The sequence below is a fragment of the Colletotrichum lupini genome, chromosome 1, assembly GCF_023278565.1.
Source record: "Colletotrichum lupini chromosome 1, complete sequence".
Classification (NCBI taxonomy): Eukaryota; Fungi; Ascomycota; class Sordariomycetes; order Glomerellales; family Glomerellaceae; genus Colletotrichum; species Colletotrichum lupini.
In genome coordinates this window covers 6,257,548-6,281,168 of record NC_064672.1, presented here as the reverse complement: position 1 = coordinate 6,281,168, position 23,621 = coordinate 6,257,548, and the positions used below count along the sequence as shown (strand labels likewise).

Here is a 23,621-nt window from a genome sequence, read left to right as displayed (position 1 = left end):
AAATACAGCCTCGTGCTACGATACGACGATCACGGCCAGATGCACGAGGGCTTACTACGACTGGTCTCATCGCCCGATGCGTGGCAACAATCATGCACAGTTGAGTTTCGTAAGGTTTGGAACCGAGAGTCGGGTGATATCTTCAAAGCCGCCGCTCGGCAATAGGGTGGGTCAAACCGAATCGGCCGAAATTGCCGAAATCCTACGAATGCTTTCGGTACCTTAATTTTCTACCCGTGGCCTACGTGACATGCGAGATATTGAAAAAATTGTCTTTCAAGGTCGATGCTTTCATGAGTCAGATGGATGTCCACGGACCAAATCAAGGATAGAGCAGTCCTTCGATTCTCCCGGTTCGCCGTAGCTCGTCGGACGCGAACCAACAGTTTAATGGTCGAAAATGTACTAGATGACTTTATGCTGGCGTTAACTTCTCAAAATTCTCGTGGCAATGTGTTTGCTCAACACTCTGAGGCTTCGTTCGAAGTATGTTTTGGTCACCATCATCGCATCATGGGTGATCAGGCAGGCTATTTCATTACGTCCTGGCTGGACCCTCATAGGCCAATTTTTCTCTTTCAATGAAGCTCTGCGAACAAAAGAAAATGGGTATATTTGGCCATGGAAATATGACTACATTGAAGATTTAATGGTTCTCAAGAGCGGCTATTTTGCGAACGTTTTCTCAGACGGTAAGTTGTTTCCTGATCGCCAGGTGGTCTATTTGTGTATGCACATACCAACACGTAAAGTAGAAACGCATCCATGTTCTTTCGGCGAAAGTTCCCTAGGTCGTCAGAATGCAGCAGAATGGATCCGCACAGCTTTCCATGACCTTATTACTCATAATACTTTTTCGGGGGAAGGGGGGCTAGATGCCTCCATCATGTTTGAACTCAATCGGGAGGACAACGTCGACACCCGGCCTGTCTTCGAAACGACACTTCACTTCATGAGTCTCTTCCACACCCCGAGGTCATCGATAGCCGACTTACTTGCACTTGGAGTCTATACCAGTCTTGCCAATTGCGGTGGCCCGCAGCTTCCCTTTCGCGCAGGCCGGTTAGACGCAACCGAAGCTGATGCCAGCGGTGTTCTCACCCCGCAACCACACCAAGACCTAGAGAGCCACAAGTCTATCTTCTCCAGGGCAGGGTTTTCGGATACAGACATGATCTCTTTGGTTGCGTGTGGACACACTCTGGGCGGAGTCCACACAGCTTACTTCCCACACATTTTGGGCATCGACGAGTTCCCCATAGACGGAGCTAAAGAACCGTCAACTAAGCTCGATGTCGTGCATTTTGAGGAAGGTCCAGGATCCTCCGCGAGTTTCGACAACACCATCGTTCTGGAGTATTTATCTGGGACCGGGTCGAATCCGTTAGTCCACAGCCACAACGAGACTTTCCGTTCAGATAAGAGAATCTTCAGCTCCGACCAGAACGAGACAATCAGAACCCTCTCAAACCAGTCGAATTTCCTGGAGAAATGCAAAGACGTCTTCGGCCGTATGCTGAATCTTGTACCACGTGATAAAGGCATCGAACTCACTGCACCAGTCAAGCCGATCGACGTCAAGCCGTACATCCGAGAGCAGTCGATAGACTCAAGGGGATCGATCCGCTTCTCGGGCCGTATCCGCGTGCGAGTCGGTCCCGCGACGGCGAGGAACGCCGACGACCTTGAAGTCGAGCTGTCGATAGTGAACCGAAATGCTACTGGGACTATCCTCATCAGGGCTGTTCGCGGCAGAAGGTCGGGTGGAGTATCCTCAGGCCACTTTGGAGATGCCTTCGCGTGGTTCGAGTTCAGCACTACCGTGCCGAGCAGCGTCGGTATCAAGTCCTTCAACGTTTTCCTGATCCAGCCGTCGACGGGCGACGTTGAAGTGCATGACAACTTGGGACGCGGATTTCCGGTGTCTGACGTACTGCTGTATCAGCCACGGCAATCATGCTTGGACTCAGTTGTAAAAGATGGGAAAATAAACCTTAGAGTCGTGGCTGCGATTCATGAGACTGGCCCAGCGGGGGCTCCCACGTTGAAACTTTTCCGTAAAGTTCCGAGGGAAGACGTTGTTGTTCCGGCTTTCGAGGCTACAATCATCTCATTTAAATTGACGGCTGTGACGTATGGGGCCTACAGAATATTTCAAGCAGACACAGCTCTTGACTTGGCATCGTGGAATACGCGATTTGACGTCGTTCTCAATTCGGAGATCAAAGTCGAATTTCTACCAACCAATGTCTTGAGATCAGCTAGCAATTGCAAACCTCTATGAGGATGACCTCTGTTAAGTTCTCGCTATCATGTTCTCATTTGGAGTATCGAAAGCCTAGGGCTTGCTCCTCTGTCTGGCTCATCACCCAAGACTGGTGGGTGGCCTCAGTTATCGCTAGGGTAATTAATTTGTTTACACAGTTCCGACAAGTGAAGACTTTTCATGCTGATCATATTTCATGCTGATGCGCCTTGACGGTGTTGCTGAGGAGGAACAGAGGTTGAAGACTGGTCCAATGGAGACCAGCGGCTTTCCTCTTGGATTTGGAGGGCTCATTTTGCGATGACGCCGACGTAACTTTCTTGACCTCTATAATGCACAGTCAAGAGAGTTTGAGATCGTATTGTTCTCCTGGAAAGTGGGGATCGAAATGAGACTTTTCTTTTCCCAAGGATCACAGAATGAAACGCTCTCAAAAATTGTGAAAAGAGTCATTGATGTGTCGGCCCCATAGTTCTTTGCTGATTCTGGCTATTAACTTCTACTTTGCTTTATATCCTTATAGTATCAAAAATGGCTACCTTTTAGTAAGGTTTTGGTTTAACGTATTGCCTATACCGTTTTTCTTAACTAAAGACGAATACGATATGTTTATCGGATTAGAAGTCTAATTTAACCGCGGGATATAGCCGACTGCGCAGGGGCCAATTAGGGGCCCTATTTACGATTATTATAGCTAGCCTAACCTATAGTTAGAACCTCCTTTTTATACTTACGCAAATATTTATATAGTTTAATTAATCTCTTCGTTAATTATAGTTCGAACTAACTACCCTATAATAGGGATACTAATACTAATTAGTAATTAAATTCTATTATTATAAATCGGTAAGGTATCTCGCTACGTAAAAAAGACGACTTCTTAATACTATATAAAATAAGAGATTCGTACTAATTAACCTTACGGAAATAAATAAAAAAAGAGGCGATTCTCGAATGCCGCACGGAATTAAGTAATCGTAGCCCTTTATTACTTACGAAAAGTCGACGTTTACTATATTAAACTACGTTAATTAATAGAACTACTTAAATAACTAGCCTTTTACTATCGCCCCGAATAGCTTTTTTATTAAACGACTTTTCTATAGCCGGCCCGCGATTAGAAATTAACTAATTAAATTAGTAAAAGTACGGTATAAAAGAGCACTGCGCGATTAAAAAAAGGGATCTCTAAACGCAGATATTTTTACTTAGTAACGAAGGTAACCCTATAAGAGTTATTAAGCTAAAAGATTTATAGTATATAAAAAAGTCTATTATTACGAAGATCTTATAAGTACGACCTTAAGCCCACAATCTAAACGACCTCTTCGTAGCTCCCTTAATTACCCCCTAGGTATTACTTAGGAATATAGTATAAAGGACGGTTTAACGAAAGAGGAGGGGATTTAGAGGTCTTAATAGTATTAAGCTAAGAGTATTACGGATCTCGGAAATTAACTTAAGAAGAAGGCGGCTACCCTAAAGTAGTCCTACGACCTCCTGCTAAAATTACTATCAGCCTAAAAAAAGGCTAAAAAAACGAGGATTTAAGAAGAAAAGAAAAGAATCCTCTAGAGGGCCGCTTAAGGGCTTCTTTTTATACTAAATAAAAAAGAGAATTATAATAGGTATAATAACTAGCGATTTAAAAAGGTAATAGTAATCGCTAAAAATAATAAAAACGAGAGTAATAGCAAGATAGCAAGAGGAAGCGGGAATTTCTTAAACCCCGATAAATTCGTTAAGTAGTAAAAGTACGGATTTGCTATAACTAGCGCGCGGATTAAATATATCCCTATTAAAATTAAATACGCTAGTAACTGCTAATATAAGTATAAGCTAGAGCACGACCCTTAGTAAGTTAGAGTAAAGAAGAAGAGGACGAAACCCGATCCTAAATAGAATCCTAATCCCTTATAAGTAAGTAAATATTAACCCGGATTATTAGGGGACGTAGATATATAAAATTGCGGATTAGCCTAACGGTAAGTAAATTAACGCGGCATTAATCTATTTAACTAAAGTCTACGAGAAAAAGGGGCTATAGGAGTAACCCCTATTCTACGAAATCGTAAATAATCTTAGTTATTAACTAGATAAATAGTTCGCGAGCGCAAGCTTAAAAATTGTAAAAGTAATTAATAAATTCTTTTACGAGCGAGGGGTATTACTAGCGCAATTATAATCGCAAGAGCTATATAAAATACTAATAGTAATAATTATAAAAGAGGAATTCGTACTATAGAACTAGGCACAGGTCGATAGAGCGTATAATCGCTTTAATAAATTTAAAAAAAGAGTAAACGACCCAGATTTCCTCCCTATAATTACTAATAAAAATCTATCGTCGCAAAAGGATATACTGGGGCAAAATATAGTACTAGAAGTATAATAATTAATAATTCTACCTATTTCGATCTATAACTCGTTACTACTATTAATACGAAATTCGGCGCCGATTAGCTAATAAAAAAAGAGGTAAACGACCCGAAGTTATTAATAATACGTAGCGACGCAAGGATCGTATATAAATATTAAAAATCTAGTAGCAAATACGAGGTAATTTACAGACCTCAAAAAGATCTTCCTAAAAGAGAAATTATACTCTAGGGGGAAAAATAAGGGTTTAATAAAAAACCCTAACGATATTTTATAATTATTACGAAAAAGTTAGAATTAGGAAATACTAATATTATTTAGTAATTAATATCGTACTTATAAGCAAAGCCTTTAATTATTATTACGAAGCGGTACGTGATCTCGATCGAAACGACTTTCTTAGTATAATTAACGCAATCCGAAGCTACTTCGAGACTTATAATAAGAACTTAGAGCTCCTATCTAAGCTACGAGCGATTTTTTTTATATTTATAGCTAGGATAATAGAAGGTAAATCGTAAATAAAGATCCTTAAAAAGCTTATCGATCGAATCGATAAGCTAGTAAAAACCTAGCTAAATAAGGGGATAAACGAGCGGAAAGTCGGATATCTTTATATTATAATTTAGTATATACTAAAAATAAAAATAACCCTATACTAAGTACCTAAAGACTACGAGACGCTCTACTCGAGGCTAAAATCTAGTTTTAATATTAAAATAAGAATACCGTGCTAAACCTATTTCTAAATATACGACGGCCCTTATTAATAATATTAAGTCGATCGAACGTATAATAAAAAAAGAAAAGAGGCTAGATATAGCAATCGCTAGTAAAGAGGCCCAGATTCGTCGAACGAGTAGAGATTTAACTTACGGGCAGGGTAATAAAAAAAGCAATACTATATTTATAAAAAAAATAGATATTAGTTAAGTAACTACTCCGAGAAAGAGCGTACTAAATAGTATAAACAATATAAAAAGTCGAGGGTAATAAATAGTAAAACTAGCCCTCGTTAGTTTAACTAATTCCTTATTATATATAAAGGTAAATCCGGGGGCACGGAACTTAATAAAGGTAGCTAAAGTAGCGGCCTAAAATATATACCCCCTATAAGAGATTCGGAAAATAAGGAAAATCTCACCCCCTATACTAACGAATTAGATTATAACGAAATCGACGATATTAATTACTCTTTTTTCGCCCCGTTAGCCTCTAGAGGATATACGAGGCTAAATAAATAGAAAGTAGTAGAAGCTCTTAATAAGTAGGCTTTTATCTACGGATAATAAAAGAAGGTCCCTTAAATAATAGATATAGAGGTAGCTAAAAGGGCGAATTTAATAAGGCCGAAGCTTATTCTCTTAATAATTAAGAAAAAGACGCTCTCTCTATCGATATTTAAAAAAAAGGAATATAGTACTAAGCATATCTAGGGGTAACTAGAGGGGTCCTTTTTATATTACTTAGATCCCTTAAATACTAAGCTTATATAAGTATTCTACGCGAGCGAAAGGTACGGCCTAGACGATTTCTATAGGATTATTTTAAATACTAAAGTATCGTAATAATTAACTAGAGGAAAAGGGTAATTCTAAACGCTATAGAAAATCGTATTAATAATACTTAATACGTTAATAATAAGTATTATAAAGATTAGTTTCGGCCTAGATAAGGAAATCGTCGCCCTAGGTATAATAAAAGTAGAGACGTACTTCGGAATAATAACTTTTTACATTTTACTTATTAATACCCCATTTCTCCTATATCTAAAAAACATAAATCGACTAGGTATTATATTCGATAACACGAGGAATAAAATCTCTAGTAATAAGCACTTCGAGATAGTCGAACGATAATAGGGGCATGCGTTTATAAAGCTTACTAACGACACGAAGTCGATTAATTACTTAACGAAAAGTAAGCTTAGAAAACTATACTAGAGATTCGGGTACCCGTTAGTTACGAGGCTATATAACCTCCTAAAATAATTAAGTAATAATAATATCGAAATAGGGGCGCTAAAGTAGTTAACAAAAGTATACTACTAATACTAAATAAATACACAAAGCCCACGCAGATTTAAGTTTAAATTATATAATAAGCTTAACTTTAACTAAGAAATCGTCGTTGATATTTTCTACTTAAATAGTTAGCTAGTACTATATATAATCGACGTAGCTATATCCTTTTAAGTAGGGCAATTCCTTTAGAATTTATAAGTAAAGATAGTATAAGTAGCTTTATAAAAAAGCTAGATCGATATATACTAGGGACCGCTAGATAGTATTAGAACCGACGCTAGTACTAGCTTTAAGTTAATAAAATTTAGGGATAATACGACGGCCTATAGTATATAGCTAAAAGTCGTACTTATTAAAGCGCACTATAGTATTAGAAAAGTAGAGAGGGCATACTAATAGTTAAAAAGGGCGTTTAGAATTATTAAAGAGGAAAATCCGGATTCTACCGATAACGAATACCTCTAAATAGCACTTAAATACTATAACGATATTATAGGGCCTAACGGACTTATACTAACGCTATTAATATTTAGAGTATATTTAAGAACGACCTTAGCCTCGCTACTATTACTAAGTATAAGCTAACGAGCCTAAGTAATTAAAAAAGTAATATAAGCACTGCGCGAGGTAAGTATAAAAAAGTAAGTTAACGAGGTAATTACTACGCATAATAAGCCCGATATAAGGGATAATCTAAATATATTACTAAATTCGGATATACGAGTATAGTACGAAATTACTTAATAGTAAGCTAAGCTATATAAGTTAATTTTTATTAACGAGCGCTCTTATATAGTTGCGAGAGATTATAACTAGCTACTTAAAATATTAATTACGGTAGTTAGACCGTACTATATAGATCCTAACGAGGTAATTTCTAACTTATAAAAAGAAAAAGAGCTAGGGGAAACTATATAACCCGTAGTAGAGGCATAGGAAATTATCCTTAACGAAATCGTCGTAATAGTATTAATAGACGACGAGGAAGAGGAAATTATTAAAAGGGCACTAATACTACTAGCGAGACGTCGCAAAAGACTACGATAGTAAGCCCTAACGTAGTAATTTATTACTCGTAACGAGGTAATTAATACTTTTTATATAGTAAAAGAGAAAGCCGATTTTAAGCTAGTAGTTAAACTACGCAAAGAAGGCGTAATTATAACTATTAAAAAACCGTATAAGGGATTAAATCTTATCGAAGTAAACACTCTTTATACTCGAGGGGTCTATCGATTTATCTTATACGACCCCGAAAAATATATAAACCTCTATATATTTAAATTACGAATAGTTTATAAAATTAAAGGGAAAGGAACACCCTAGCTATACGAGAAGTTTAAATACGTAATTTAGGGGTATAGCGACGTTAAAAAAGCAACGCTACTTATATAATCGCCCACTATATAGTACTATAGCTAACGATTAATAATAGTACTAATAGCATCGCTACGGAAAAAGGGATACGAGATTTAAAGCCGTAATATTACCTAGGCCTATACCTAATCGGCCACAGGGCTTATAAAAAAAATCCTAGCCTATTTACTAAAAGAAATAGCTAGTAAGTACCTAGAAGGTACGATTATTAAAGTGCTTAAGCTACTATATGGGCTCGTAAAATCGGGTACTTATTAATAAGCCACCTACCACGATTTTTATATTAATTAACTATTAATAGTTACCTTTACGTACGACCCGTACTTATTAATCGCGGAGTATAAAAGCGACTAATTTAGGATCGTTAAAATATAAACTAACGATATATTAAGCCTATTTAATATTAACTTTATAAAGAAAGAGAATAAGGAGCTTTAAAAAGCGGGCTTTATAGCGAAGCTAAAAGAGGTCCTTATAATAAATACCCCCTTAGTATTTAACGGCGGGATTTTTATAATTAAAAGGGAAACCGTCGTCTTTTAGTAAAAGGGGTAGGATAAGAAAATTAACCTTATTAATCCGAACGTAACTAATATTAAAAAGTAGTATAAAGCTAAGCTCGCGCGAGGAGTATATATTATAAGTATTTATTAACCCGAGGTAACTTTTAACTATACTAAGGTAGCGCAGGCTATAAATCTAATTAAATAAGATATTAAAATACTTAATAAGCGGCTTAAGTAGTAGTAGACGAATCTCGATCGAGGTCTCGTTTACTACCTAATCGACCTTATAACTAATAAGCTCTACGTCTTCGTTAATAAGTTATTTATAAATAATAATAACCTTACTTTGTAATTAGGGTATATTATTATCCTAGCTAATAAGAGTATAGGCAAGAGCGAATTTACTATATACGGTAATATAATCTACTACTTATTAACTAAAAATAAGTAGGTAATAAGAAGTATATTAGCGTTAGAAATATATAGTATAATTAACGGCGTTAACCTCTCCTACGCGATTTTAATAACGCTAAAGAAGATTATTAATTAAATTAGCCTTTTACTTATTCTAACGGTTATTTATACCGATTCTTATTTACTATATGAATACTTTGTTAAATTAAGAACGATAAAGGAAAAGAGGCTTATAATTAATATTATAGCCCTTAAGTAATCGTACGAAAGGTATAAAATACTCGAGATCTGTTAAGTTAATAATAAAAATAACCTCGTAAACGCTTTTATAAAAATAATACTAAATAAGGGATTAGAGTAATTCGTAAATAGTAGAAAAGTTATTATATAAATAGAGGGATAAGTTATATAAAAAGAGTAAAGAAAAGGGGGAAAAAGAGACGACTTAATAAACAGGCCTGAGGTCGAATTATACCTCTAACTATAGCAGTTAAATTAATAAAAAAAAAGAGAAAGTTAATATTAAATTAGAAATCTAATTTAACCGCGGCATATAGCTAACTACGTAGGGGCTAATTAGGGGCCTTATTTACGATTATTATAGCTAGCCTAACCTACGGTTAGAACCTCCTTTTTATACTTACGTAGATATTTATATAGTTTAATTAATCTCTTTGTCAACTACGGTTCGAACTAACTACCCTGTAATAGGGATACTAACAATGTTCATAATCCGGAGCCGATTACAGCTCGTCGCGAGCTCGTTCGGACTTTTCAGCTTCCGCCAGCTGTTGCTCTAAGTCGTCGAAAAACTCACCAGGAATCCACGCGACGCCCGATGCCGTTTTGATCATCCTTCGCCAGTCTTTGCTGTCCATGGGCGCCGTGTACGACGCCAAGCCTCCCAGTCCCAGCTTCGGAACGTATTCCAAGCACTTGTTGTAGATGATGTCCGCCGTGTCCCACGACCAAAACAGGCTGTTCTCCTGATCCCACCACCACCAGCCGCCAAGGTCCAAGTCGATGTGGCCTTCTTTCATCGCCCTCTGGAATGACCTGGCAATGACGGGGTCGATGTCGGTGGGGTTCGGTTCGAAATTCTGTTTCTCGAAAGTCACGAAACCCATGTTATCTGCGTAGTTACCCTTCTGGGTGATGGGACAGATAGTAGGAGTCAGACATAACGGTCCTGGGTCCACCCGCCTCCATGTGGCATAGTAAGAGAATGCCATGTTGAGCTTGACTGAGGGAACCCCCAAATCCAAGTAACGACCGAGAGACTCGCCGACAGCTTTGAAACCGGCACTATGGTTGGTCGCCGTGTCGCGCAGGTCGGCGAGGTCGAAAGATTTGACCTGAGACGAGAAAGGTCAGTAGAGGCAACCAAGCCTCAGGGACTCCAATGGCCAAGTCCTGGTCAACCTACCGTTACGTGGTCAACGATTTTTGCAATCTTGCTCATGGTCTTGTGGTCAAACGCGGCCATGTCGCCTTCCTTTCCCGGCACCACGATAGACAACTCTTTCTTGGTTGCCTTTTTGATTTCCTTCAGAAAGTTGGGCAGATTATCACGGGCAGACTCTTTACCAGCGATAGGCAGCAAGTTGAAGTCGTCGCCATTGCCGCCTGGGTGCGACCAAGAAATTTCTAGTGAAGATGAATCAGTATTGATGTATTCAAACTTCCATAGTCAGAACTCACCAACGCAGTCATATCCATAAGTATCCACTGCCGTCTGAACATTTTGCGCGAAGATCGTGCGATTATGTTCACTACTGGAAGATTCCCAGAAGATTTGGGCGCTGTCCCGGCCGCCGATGGAGAGGCATACTTTCACGGGTTCCTCGAATAGATCGCGAACCTTCCCGTGAGAGATGAAAGGCTGTTGTGGCTTGAATATCTCCCGGGAATAGAGACTAGGATCCTCGTGGCCAAGAATCGCATGGGTCGATAAGTGAGTGGCCTTGTGGTCAGGGAGAGCCGTTAAATGATTTCTGTATTGTCAGCACATGATGCACAGTGGGATTCTATGGGGGATTGACAGACTTATCAAAATAGAACATGTATCTCATTCCGGCATTCACGCCTGATACCAGCGAGGCTGCGGCAGCGCCCACATATATGGAGCGAGAATACATAATGGTTATCGATACAATGTTAATTGTTGTAGACGAAAATGAAAGCCTTTCCTAATCAGCGTAATGCACCTGCCGAAGTTCTTATATCTTATCCTGGCTCGCATTTAGAATCAATCACGTCGTCTTGTAACTTGTCCCTCTCTTTTGTCGCGCTCTTTACATCGGTAGAATAATTGCAGCGTCGATCGATGCAACAAGTGCCACGACTTCTCACTACATGATAATCGGTCAGGCTTGTCAACTCGGGGCATTTCGGTCAATTCATCCTTATAGGCAGTACACATGTAGACTACGCCACACTCCGCAACTCCACTTGGGTTGGACGGACGGTGGATCTGCAAATCATAACTTGTCGACATCGCAATACTATTACTTGATTAAGGTTGGCAGGTGTAAACCCCGTACGGCGGGTTTTCCAGGTTTGTTCTTCGCTTGCGGTTGATTAATTAACCTTTCAGCGTCACAACATAGACACCTCGGCACATAGTCGTATCGGAAGAGCGTGTAGAGAATATGAATGGAGGTATCAATAGGCTTGCACGTTAGTTAGCTTACCGCTGGACCAGAAAGTTCGAACGGTCGGCTTCGGATGCATGGACAACAATGTTTTGCAAAGTCGTTCCAGCTGGCTTCCGTATGTATGCTGGCCTCTGTAAGGTGAGGTGAACCGCTGGTCCCCCAAAGCCTTAATAATCCCCCCTACTTCAAGACGAACAATAGCTTTCATCTCAACTTCAGGCTACGCTGTAGATTTCAGTCCAGACCTCAGTGCAAAAAGCTCGCCATGCCACAAGTCGTCGAACTTGTTTGGTTTCATATGAAACCGGATGAGTCTGAGAAGAAGATCGGTCAGGTTCTCGAGTGCATCAGAGGCAAATTGCTGTCGACACTTGGGCTCGAGGCCCTGTATTATGGCATTGGTACCACGATACCACAAGGCTTCGTGGGAATGAACATTGTGAAGAGTAAGCAGCAATCCAAAGGCAATATCTCCCAGCATTATTCGTACATAAACCGACACATCCCTATAGTTTGGTCTTCAGCAGACGCTCAACGCGCCTATTTCGAGTCACCCAACGATTATGAATATGAAATAGCCAAGGAAATTATCGATGCTTCCGATCCATCGCGGCAGCCCAACAGTGTGTCGTTTATTCCGGAATCTTGCGACCACCTATTTCGGGCCCTTGCTAGTGACGTCACGCTCCTTTCGTGCATCTGGCTTCCTGCTGCCGCAGACAAGACAGCCTTCCAAGCACATCGGATGGAAGTACTGGGCGACGATGTCGATCTTGAGAACTTTGGCACCTCCGCGGTGAGTGCGTGGTCGGTGCCGGATTCCATGCACCCTCTGATCGGAGAAACGGATGGGTTCTTGACCTTTTATGCATCTGCGAATGTGAAGGATGCCGAGGCTATCGCGTCGAAGGATAAGCAGATTTTGTCTCGACTGGAGATGTTCTCACAGGTGTATGATCAACAGTATGCATGCTTCTCGAAGATGATGTAAATATATTGTGCAGTCCGCGGTTTTTCGCAAGAACAACTAAGAAGAGGTTTGGTGGTTCAGATAGATGAATAGGGAAATTGAACCATCTTAGAATCGCGGTGTTAAGTGCATGTAGTATTTGTATAATGACTTCCAAGTCCCAGAGGAGTGGACGTTTAGATCCCCCTGATCTATCATTAAAGGAATATGAAAATAGTGAGGGATTATACGCAGTATTTTGGCCTGATCCTCGCGTACGCACGCTACTATCCAATCGTGGTCTTTTGTACACATAAGATCTCCGCCAAAAGAATTTAACTCGTCACGTTTTAGGCAGTTTCGAACCATTAACTATTGGGAGTAAGAAGAGACTGGGGGGGGGGGGGGACCTTCCCACGCATCTTTTCTACAGTCGCAAATATCCTGCCATCATCATTTTACGTCTCGTAGACACTGCATAAAAATTGATGTGATAACCCCAATCCCAGAGGCTTCCCTGATCTGACAACATCTGTGCCTGCGCTATGTGTTAAAAGTAGGCACACTCTCCGCCTGAACCTGGGACTCCATCCTTATCTTGACCGATCATAAAACACATGTACAGGATTTTGTTTATCTCGTCCTCCCCGTATCCCAGATGGCCAATGTTATCATCATGGAACTCAAAGTACGTAAGTTTCGTGTTTCCCTCTCTATGCGCTGGGATGCGCGAGAATCCCGTTGAAGGCACTTACCATGTAAAATCTCTGAATGTTCTTCGTCTTTGTACAGCGAAGCCCGAACGCTGCGTTGAACGACTCGATATTAGAGGAGCTGGGGTCGTAGGCCTCTACCATCGTAGATGGCACCTCGCCGAGCTTGAACTTCTGAACGTATTGGAGCCCGCCGTCTCTCAAGAGCTCCATCGGCCACGTAGACTCCCCTCCCGTAGCTGTGGAGCAGGTTGCTCCTTCGAGGGGGAATAATTCGAATCTGTAATCCGAAGCATCTTCTGTAAATTTCGAGCGAGGGCTGGAGGCGTCATTGCTTGCTTGTAGAGGGCTGAATTCAAAGTCGTCTGTGGGGGCCTTCATAGCTCCAACATCGTCGAGCAAGTCATCTCTGGTTTTGGGAATCTGCCTAACCACTTCTTGCTTGGCAAGAGTCTGTACAGTTACGGCAACCAATGAAGAAAAGAAAAGGACGGGCTTCATTTTGCGGGATTATCCATGAAGATGGGCAAGATGGGCAGTGATACTGGGCCTAATACGCTGAAAAGGCTGGGTGACACGACTTAACAGTCCCAGGATGATTTAGACAGCGACTGTCCAAGTGGGCATCACACATCAGTGTTGAACCTGAGCATCCGACAAGCGTGAGCATATTCCTTCTATCGCATCAAGGCTGGAACGATTTCATGCAGCATCCCTGAGGACTCGGATACATACGTTTCGGCTTCGTAATGTGCACTAATTCGGCGAGTTCAACAGCAGAGGCCCCACCCCGATGCGTGGTAGATCCCGACCGAACCGTCCAAACTCTATGTGAGCGGGCATGCCAATGTCCCGGGGAGACATAGTGTTACCTACCTGCTGCTGTCGTATAACGCATTACGTGGCATTCTGGTAATCTTGTTTTAGGGATAAGATATTGGGCTCGGCAACTAGGCATTATGCAGGAGAGGAGGCAAGCCATCTGCTTATGTGGCAATAACAAAAACCTTCTTGCACCTTTCTTGGTTCTGTTCCAGGGATCACTATGCTGCATCATTCAAGGCGCCCTGGTCAGTTTTCTTTTACTTTTTTCTTTGGGTTGAGGTTGTCCGAGCTGCTAGCAGACTGGAAGAAACCCTGATCTCAAATGGATTGGACTTATGCGGCTTTCGCAGGCGTGCTGGGTGCCAGGTTATTCATGGCGTCCTTGCGCGAAAATGCCAAGCAGTCACGTTCACTCAACGTCAAACACTTGCCGGGAAAAGTGATTCTAATCACCGGCGGTAACACTGGTCTCGGAAAGCAAGCAGCTATTGAACTTGCCCGTCTCAAGCCAGCTCAGTTATGGCTGACAGGCCGCGACGCAATTCGACTTCGAGACGCCGCTGCCGATATACGCAAACAAGTCGACGATGCACCACCAATTAATGTATTGACCCTCGATCTGGCCTCGTTCAAGTCCATACGGAGCGCAGCCGAGACCTTTCTATCCCAGTGCCAACGTCTCGATGTCCTCATGCTCAATGCCGGAGTCATGTCTCTCCCGGCAGGTATGACCCAGGACGGCTATGAAATCCAATTCGGAACAAATCACGTGGGCCACGCCCTTCTGACCAAGCTCCTTGAGCCTGCTCTACTGGCGGCGAAACAAGATAACCCGCGAGTTGTCGTTCTCTCCTCGAGATCCCACCGAGATGTGCCACCGGGTGGTATCAAGTGGGATTCACTCAAGACTTCAGGTACAGATGTCTTCATCCTTAAGCGCTATGGGCAAAGCAAGCTAGCCAACGCGCTGTACGCCCGGGAGTTGGCCAAGCGACGTCCTTGGCTCCGTGTTGCGGCTGTGCATCCGGGTGTCGTGCGAGGAACAGACATACAAGCCTCCGCGACCGGCATCCCGTTCGTGTTGCGATGTCTCATATCGTTCATACGCCACTGGATCACGATCAGTCTTGAAGATGGCGTCAAGACTCAGGTCTGGGCATCAATAGACGACCAATACCCCAGTGGGGAGTATTTCGAGCCTGTTGGTAAACCAGGTCTTGCCAGCAAATACGCAATGGACGACAGGTTGGCGCTGAAGATGTGGGACTGGACGGAGAGCGAGCTTGAGGCACATGGATTCTGAAAATATTAATAGCCACCCTCAGGGACGTTGGGTCTCGTTCATGAAGTTGCGATCATGTATCCAGCAGAGCGCGTCGTCCATTCAAACGCTAAGGAGTCGCATCCGAATCGCTACGTCCTATAGCCCGCCGGTATCATCAAACAAGACTACACGAGTTAACTAGGCTATAGTCAATCCAAAGTTGGGTTCTGCAAAGGCTTGGTAGGAGCAATGTTGCAACTCGTACTTCCTTTCTCAAATGAGAATCCTCAGATGAGAAAGGAAGGTTTCTTGTTCATCTCAGCTGCATCTACGTGTGCTTTTATCTACTGTATCTTTGACCTTGATGTCTTTGCCTTGATGTCTCACTCCAGTGCCGAGCATAGCCGAGAGCACCACATGTGAAGGGGTCGGCCTGTAACAGGTTCCCCTTCAAGCCCAAAAACTTTTCCACTTAGTTATAAGAAGCAGGCAACACAACTCCCCCAATTATGGAACAATGATGTACGTTTGTTCTACTTCCTGATGGGAAGACCGAATGTCACGGGCCGTTCATATAGTAGCTTGTGGTTCGGTCTTATGACTGAACATTGTGCCTTTTTGTCACGGTCTAAGGACCGATGTTCGGCCTTCGGCAAGACCCTCAGCCACCCAACCGCGTATTTGCTAGAAGGTTCCAAAAAACATCGACAAGGTCAATTGTAAGGTTATATGCGAGCCCAGGAGACAGGGAGGACATAGCTCTCTTCCTTCAAGAAAAATCATTGCATTCGTAGTAGTAGGTTAGACCAAAGGCATCGACCTTGTCCTAGACCCTTCACACTTTTGGCCCTCTGGCTCTATGGTAGTAAAACTGTTGGATTATTCAGCCAGAATACAGTGAGCCGGCCAGCATCTACAGCCGGCAGCGGAATCCGGATGTCCAACCTCCGGGCTACCAACAGCAACTATTGCGGCCAACCCACCTACTTTCTCTTCTAGAAATACAGACAGTAGAACACAATACCAGTTTTGACTTTTTGTTGCTTACGCTTGATTTACCACCCCCGTGTCACGGGCTACGCCCCACACTAAGGTCATACCTCTAGTTCATGGAAGCTTCTACATCGTTCGAGTAGGTAGGCTCTGTGCCATTCGCAGTGCCACACCTCCTCCTATTCAACAGAATATTCTAGAATATCTATCCATCGTCTAGAAAACGATGGACATATGCTAAGCCAGTTGCCGTAGTCTAGTTTTTTCAGCTTTGCAACTTAACAAACAAAGCATAGTATAGCTGTGAACAACTCTGACTAGAGCCTGTGTCCTCCCGTACGGGTTCACCCTGTGATCCCGACAAAACCAAGCACTATCGTTTCGTCACACTACTGACAAGTTTGCACATTTTGCCTGATTCTTTGTAGCTAGAACAAGCTAGAAGAGCGGTTTCCGGCTGATGTAGTCCGAGATTTTTTGAATTCGTGCCCTGACGACGCTTTGCGCTGCCCGTCTGCTGCCTCCTTTGAATGGCTCAATGTCTTGCGTAGTCATTTCAGCGGTAGATCTATGACTGATGCGGCAGGCATCTTCCGCGTCAACGGCAGCGCTGACTACAGACAAGAATGGTTCGTTCCTTGGAAGTCCGCGGGCTTCTGCCTGTGTTTTTGCGTTGCTTGTTCCGTCGTTCGGTACAGGTAACCCCATCCGCTCCTCAAGACAGTCCAGAACGTGCAATACGATTTCGATTGCTATTTTTGCTTGGAGCGTATCTTTAACCCGTCCCTTGGGAAGCATGACATTGTATGTTGCCGCAGACCACAAGGAGCTCAGAGCAAAGTCATCACCTGCAACTAGGGCGTCATACATCCCACTCAACACACAGTGAAGCCTCCGCATAAGCTGGATGTAGCATGCAGTCGCTATCAAGACGACTACGAGGTCTTCGTGTGCCGACGAGTCCTGACTGTCGGTCGGAGACTGAAGAGTGGACGATGTATGCTGCTCGCCTCTGGCTTCCACGCGCGTCTGGTTTGGCTCTAGATGCTCTCGAGACCGGCCACCCCTCGTGGCACTGGCCGGTGGATTGAAGATTGTGTCTGTCCTTGTACTGTTCCTATGGTTGGAACCACTGCAGAAAAAGGAGTCGCTCAGATGAGAATCGGACCAGACTCCGTCCGAGTCTGTCGGCGTGAGTCCGAGCCACGTCGACAGAGCGCTATCGCTGGGTGGCGTCGTCCGTGTTTCCTTTGGATTGTCGACTTCGGTGAGAATGGCCGTGAGATCCGAACAGTCCTGCAGCAGATGGTTGAGCTTCCCTTTTGTACTGTATCCCAAGTCTGGTTGAGAAAATGATGGAAGCTCCAAGTTTTCCCCCTGCAGCAAGATCCTGCTTTGTAGGACCAAGAGACGGTGCATTCGAGTTGCCGGCAGACCTTCACCGGAACTCCGGAGGCTGGCCTGGACAGGATCGTCGTTGGTTCCCGTTGCCGATGGAGCGATTCTCCCATTCGGGGCGTCTCCCAACATGAAAGAGGTTTGGTGACATGCTGAATTTCCGATTGAGCTGATAGAATAATGGTGCGAAGTGATATCTTTGTTTCCACGGCTGTCCTCGCTGGCGATGCCACCATTGGTTTGGGGAACGGCGGATGTGTCGTAACTGACATCTCCTCCCGGCCGGCGAACTACCGAAGATGGGACATCGGACTGACAGGACGAGGTTCCTGCCCATTCAGGCGGCAAGGGGCCGGTCTCATGACCGCCGAGAATCCGCTTCCATACCCCGGTTTGGTCCTGTTGCTGTTCGGCGATGCCTACGAGATTTGCAAGGTTCATAGGCACAACCGACTGCATATTTTCATGTCTGTGCTGTTCCAATCTCCCGGAGTCGCGCGGTGGCCGCCCTACGCGACCCATGGGACCAATTACGCATGGGACGTTGGCTCTTTGGCACCTCAAGCACGGATCCGAGGATGGTCCGGTCCGAAGACAACGAAGCTTCTGCTGTCTGCATCGGCTACAGGCTGGTCGTTTCCCGGGTTCTTGCCATTGTTGAAAGACAGACTCATCGTTCTCAATCATATAGTTTTGTGTTGTCATTATTGTCGGTGTTGTTTTGAATTGAAATTTTGGAAACGCACGTCTAATTGTAACTTGAAGATCGAGTCGTCAATAGCGTGCGGACTGATCTAACTGCAACAGAGTTTGATGGGGTTCATGATTGAGATATGGGGAGCTTGACTTCTGAATCTTGCCGAGAAAGCACTTGCGTACTGCATAACTACGTGGACAGTTATATATGAAGAGACGGTGCGTCGAGCGACGCCAATGCAGACAAAGGCCTACTTACAGCGTTCTGGAATGAAAGAAACTTTATCTGGACGAAACTCACCGCCCTTCGGTATTCTGGATCCTACGAAAGAAGCCGCATGTGCTCTGACCAGTGATAATGACCTTGAGAACTCAGCAAAATGAGAAACACGGGCGGAGCCCTGATCCCTTGGGCACCGAAAGAGTAATTAAGCCACCCCTAGCGAAATTTGGAAAACCCGACATCTATTAAATACAATAGCAGATGATTATACCGCGTTGTAATTGTCCACATCAGCGTACTGCATTGTGGAAGCTTAAGATATATGAAAGGTTAATGTTACGAGTAGGTCAAGGCAACTAATGTTACGACCCAACATGCATGGTCAAGACCAGGGCCTGCCCCCAGCGACAACAGCGCGCCATATGTGATGGATTCTTACTTGGTTTTGGCCGCTTTAATCAGCAGCTATGCCCAGATAGTGGAGTATGGCTAATAGCCGACGCGCTCCGGGTGTTAATCCGCAACGCCCTACTTTGCTAGTGGAAAATACTGACTAGCTATCTCTAAATTTCTTACTTTATTCTCTAACTTCTATTTATATTTAGCTAAACCCCTTATATAAACCGTAGTTCTTTACTAATATATATATATATCTAGGCTCTATTAGGGTCTCTTTCCTCGTATAACGGTTTAGCATACTTATAGTCTCCCCTTAATATTTAGCTTAGTTTAATATACGACTCGATCCCATATTACCTAAGGATCTCGGTCTATTTTATATATTAGATTACCTTAGCGGCTACTTTGTGCTTATTTAGTATAATTTAAAAATTATATCGTCCTAAGAGGGTTCTAAATTCTTAGCGCCGGAGTTATTAAAACTTATAGTATTATAATAGGATATATAATACTATTTATTATCCCTCTTAGTATAAGTAATTAGCGTTAGTAATACTTAGTACTCTTTAGTTAAAAAGGAAGTCCTAAAGCCCGATTTTTTTTATATATATTTAGATTAAGAGTGCGCTCTAGCGTTTACTAAGGCCTTCGTAGAGTTCGAGGACTTTTTTTATTAGTTTTAATATAAAATAGAACGATGTTCTCCCTCTCGTCTCGGTTTCGTAATTAGGTTACTACTTTTAATAGGATTATTTATAGGACTATGTTTTAGCTATCGACCTAAGCTTTAAATAAGGGTCTCGGCTTGTCTACCCTAGCGCCTAGCTATCTACTTAGCCTACATCCCGTGGCCTCCTTAGCGGTAATATTTATTACTTTATTACCCTAGATACCGACGTGGGCGGGTCCGTATTAAAGCTTAACATTAAGTCCTTTTTCTTAACGAGCTTATGTCTTATCTATAATAATCTTAAGAATATACACACGCCTAATTTCCTCTTAGGTTAGCTAACGATCTGATGGCGGCCTGGTTATCGGTATATATAAAGACTTTGCTTCGGTAGTTTCCCTTTTGCTTGTCTGCCTGCGCCATCTCGAGGACCAGAATAATGCGCTGCAGCTCGCCTGCGTAGACTGGATGTCGTTTAGTCGCCTATGTGCGATTTACTAGTTTCCTTTGTGGCGGTGCAGCATGCGGCGGCCCCGATTTGACAGTCGATGCCGCTGCCATCTACGTAGATGTGTACCGCGTTGAACAGTGCCCTTTTCTCTTCAGGGGCGGTAGCAGTCTGCGGCGTGTGGTGGTTTTGAATTTCTGGCGTGGCAATCGGTGACTGGTTCTGTGTGTTCCGGGCCCATTTCGCGATCCGCCATGGCGACGCGATGGATTCGACTGCTATTTCCACCGCCTCGCGGTGTGCTTGTTGAAGCGCTTTCCTTACGATACGGCTCTTGCTGTTTTTCGCCGCTCTGTACGCTTCCCAGCTTTCTTCGGTATATTGGTCGCTGTATGTCCTGCGAAGTCGTCTCGTTTTCGCTAGAACGTTCTTGCATGCTTCGGACCAGCCTGTTCTGGACCTCAGGGATGGGATCTCGGCCGGAACTGATGCCTCGATGGCTGTTGAGACCGCTTCGAAAATTGCCTCCACGTACCGATCGAGCGCTGTCTTTATTCCAGGTCTTCCAAGGTGTGCTAGTGAGGCTCGGAGCGTGTCAATAACCACTGTCATCAATGGCTTTGCAGTTCCGCTTCTTCTCCCGCTGCAGCTCGGCAGTCGCAAGGTGCAGGGACGTCACTATTGGCAGGTGATCGGAGTCGTGATGGATGTCGTGGTCTACTTCGCATCGGATCATCTGTTTACGAGGCACACGGTGACGAGGCAAAGGTCGATGGTCGTCCGGCGGGCTCCTTGTTCGTATGTGATGGGTCCCGGCTGCAGTTAACTTGTAAGGTTTATGTCGTCAATGAGGTCTAAGAGTTCCGTTGCTTCGCAGTCTAGTGCCCGGATGTCACTGCCTCCCCATGGCCCGTGGTTGGTTGAAGTCGCCGACAACGATTTGCTCGCTATGTCAATGTGTCTACAGCGATTTCCACAGTTATTATAGAACTGTCAATAGGTGTGTGACACAGGGAAGAAGCTCACAGAGGCCAACTGCTATTAGGGTCTAAAAGAGGAATTACTAAAATCTGCCCTTCCCTCGAGGTATACTACTAGCGCTTTATATATACCTAAGCTATTCCTTTATTACTTAGTCCCCCTCTTTATACCCCCTAAGCTATTTTTTAACTAACAAGGCCTAATTAATAAGGCTTAATAAAGTACTCCCTCCCCTAGGTTTTATCCTAAAGCTTATTTATAATTTATATATATTATATTAATCCTTTATTTAAGAAGTTTTTAAATATATAGTACGAAAGTAAGTATAAATAGTACCTATTAGCCCGAGTATAAACCCCTTATTTTAAATAATAGCCTTATAATTTTATACCTAAGTCGCTCTTATTTATAAGCTATTTTTATAACTACTAGTACTTAAGTAGTCGTTACCTTATTTTTATTTACTAATATTAACCCCCTTCTAAGCTATTACGATTCCGAATTCCTTTTTTCCTTTTTATTTATAGTTATTTTTTTTATATATAGTTTTTTATTTTTATTAACGTCTATATTACTCCCTCGTTACGTAGATATTATAACTAACGAATATTTTTTAAATCCTTATTTTTATATACTTCCCGTACCTAAGTAAGTCTTTTATAGAGTTATTTTATATTCGCTACTAACTCGTTTTAATATAAATATAGCTCTTAATTATAGAGTTATTATTATTAATAATAAAACGGTTATTAGTACTATAAGTATACTTAGTAATAGTAGTAATAGTAGTCTATTTAAAAAGCCTAATATCCCCTTTATTCGCCCTAACCTCGTATATATATTACTACTTATATACTACTTATATTAACTATTATAAACTTTTATTAAAAAAAGAAAAAAGCGAATATTAAAAAGATCGGGGTTAGCTAAGTATACCTATTCTTTTACTTTACTTACGTTATATATAAGGCGCTTAATCTAAAAACTAAGTATTATAATTAGCTAGGTCGGTAATTTATAGCCCCTAGTTCGCTCTTTTATTTAATATTTTTTTAGGATTTAGCGTACGTTATATTAAGTATATTACGTAGAACTATTTTTATAAGGATATAATAAGCGCTTAGTATAGTTACTACTCCGTTACTTCTTTTATATATTATATTAATAGTATTTTAAGTCCCTAAGTTTATAAAATTTACGGTCCGAACCCTATAGGATACCGCTCTTATTTCGAACGATAATATTTATAATTCGGAAGTTTATCGCTCTATTATTATTTTATTATTATTATTACTCGGGTCGCTAATATTACTTTATAGCTCTAATAGACCTACTAAATTATTATTAATAATACGTAGAGGGCGCTTAAGCGCGCCGGTAAGGAGGCCTACTTAACTCTTATTATTAATAATAATAATAATAAGGCGGCTATAAGCTCTTCTTACGCTATATCTTCGTTTTATAATAATACTATAATTATACTATTTTATATTATTTATAATAAGGTGCGCTATTTAAATAATATTCTAATTAGTATATAATTACTTCGCTTACGCTCCGTGTTTATAATTAATTATTTATAAATTTATTAATAATAAGGGGATTATTTTTTTTATAACGACCCTTAGGATAATAGCTAGGGCAGCCCTTTTATATATAAGGGTAGTTTTTTTATAAATAAGGGCGGTCTTTTTACGTATTATAAAGATTAAAAAAACGGTTTATAATTAGCGCGTTTACGCTACTTAGTTATAACTATATAACCCCCTTTTTTTTATTATTAATAACTAGTTCGCTACGTTATTAGGCTTATTAAGAGCTAGGGCGCGCTACTTCATTAAAACTCGTTTTTTATATATATTAATTATTACTACGTTCTTAATATACTTAGCTAGCTCTTACGTATTTTCGTCGCTACTATATCCCTTTTACTAAATTAGGTATTATTACCTCTTTTTTAGCCCTCTATATTATATAATATTTTTTATTTCGTAAAGTAGCTCCCTATTTATATCCCTAATAAGTAAGGGCTTTTAAAGGGCTTTTTTATAGTATTAATATAGCTCAAATAAAGATATATAAAATATATCGTATATTTTATATTACGTTAATATATTTAGTTAGTAAGTAACCCCTACCGTTCTAATTATTAATTTAATTTTAAATAAGCCTAAATACTTATTAACTAATTTCTAATTAGGACGCTACTTATTAATATTCTTCCTTAATAATAATACTTAGTTACTTACTTTGTATAATATATTTATCTTAGCTTTATTAACTTATTATTTATATATTTTACGTACTTTTTATATAAAGGGTTATAAAGCTTCTTAGTTAGCTCGTAATTAGGCCGTACGCTCCTTAGTTAAAATATTCTATATACCGTCTCGAGCCCCCGTTAAGATTAATATAGGGTACGTAAATAAAAACCTAAAT

General features: G+C 41.6%; 8 protein-coding genes across 8 annotated transcripts; 3 read left to right on the top strand and 5 right to left on the bottom strand.

Moving 5' to 3' along the window:
- Positions 1–306: 306 nt before the first annotated feature.
- CLUP02_01856 (WSC domain-containing protein) lies at positions 307–2,284 on the top strand (the record flags this gene model as incomplete). Its single annotated transcript, XM_049280892.1, has 3 exons — positions 307–496; positions 564–692; positions 753–2,284. The coding sequence occupies 3 exons, from the start codon at positions 307–309 to the stop codon at positions 2,282–2,284; spliced, it is 1,851 nt and encodes a 616-aa protein (XP_049136849.1).
- A 7,425-nt stretch (positions 2,285–9,709) lies between these two features.
- On the bottom strand, positions 9,710–11,104 carry CLUP02_01855 (uncharacterized protein; the record flags this gene model as incomplete). The annotated part of the gene is made up of 4 exons (XM_049280891.1): positions 9,710–10,321; positions 10,393–10,613; positions 10,668–10,960; positions 11,013–11,104. The coding sequence occupies 4 exons, from the start codon at positions 11,102–11,104 to the stop codon at positions 9,710–9,712; spliced, it is 1,218 nt and encodes a 405-aa protein (XP_049136848.1).
- Positions 11,105–11,888: 784 nt separating this feature from the next.
- Positions 11,889–12,614, top strand: CLUP02_01854 (uncharacterized protein; the record flags this gene model as incomplete). Its single annotated transcript, XM_049280890.1, has 2 exons — positions 11,889–12,069; positions 12,136–12,614. The coding sequence occupies 2 exons, from the start codon at positions 11,889–11,891 to the stop codon at positions 12,612–12,614; spliced, it is 660 nt and encodes a 219-aa protein (XP_049136847.1).
- A 416-nt stretch (positions 12,615–13,030) lies between these two features.
- On the bottom strand, positions 13,031–13,786 carry CLUP02_01853 (uncharacterized protein; the record flags this gene model as incomplete). Its single annotated transcript, XM_049280889.1, has 3 exons — positions 13,031–13,089; positions 13,152–13,254; positions 13,328–13,786. The coding sequence occupies 3 exons, from the start codon at positions 13,784–13,786 to the stop codon at positions 13,031–13,033; spliced, it is 621 nt and encodes a 206-aa protein (XP_049136846.1).
- Positions 13,787–13,866: 80 nt separating this feature from the next.
- On the bottom strand, positions 13,867–14,149 carry CLUP02_01852 (uncharacterized protein; the record flags this gene model as incomplete). Its single annotated transcript, XM_049280888.1, has 3 exons — positions 13,867–13,896; positions 13,931–13,976; positions 14,043–14,149. The coding sequence occupies 3 exons, from the start codon at positions 14,147–14,149 to the stop codon at positions 13,867–13,869; spliced, it is 183 nt and encodes a 60-aa protein (XP_049136845.1).
- Positions 14,150–14,432: 283 nt separating this feature from the next.
- CLUP02_01851 (short-chain dehydrogenase/reductase) lies at positions 14,433–15,413 on the top strand (the record flags this gene model as incomplete). Its single annotated transcript, XM_049280887.1, has 1 exon — positions 14,433–15,413. One exon carries the CDS (start codon positions 14,433–14,435, stop codon positions 15,411–15,413), a length of 981 nt encoding a protein of 326 aa, XP_049136844.1.
- Positions 15,414–16,805: 1,392 nt separating this feature from the next.
- CLUP02_01850 (uncharacterized protein) lies at positions 16,806–18,224 on the bottom strand (the record flags this gene model as incomplete). The annotated part of the gene is made up of 1 exon (XM_049280886.1): positions 16,806–18,224. The coding sequence occupies one exon, from the start codon at positions 18,222–18,224 to the stop codon at positions 16,806–16,808; it is 1,419 nt and encodes a 472-aa protein (XP_049136843.1).
- Positions 18,225–20,228: 2,004 nt separating this feature from the next.
- CLUP02_01849 (zinc knuckle) lies at positions 20,229–20,937 on the bottom strand (the record flags this gene model as incomplete). Its single annotated transcript, XM_049280885.1, has 2 exons — positions 20,229–20,746; positions 20,805–20,937. The coding sequence occupies 2 exons, from the start codon at positions 20,935–20,937 to the stop codon at positions 20,229–20,231; spliced, it is 651 nt and encodes a 216-aa protein (XP_049136842.1).
- Between the last annotated feature and the right edge of the window lie 2,684 nt (positions 20,938–23,621).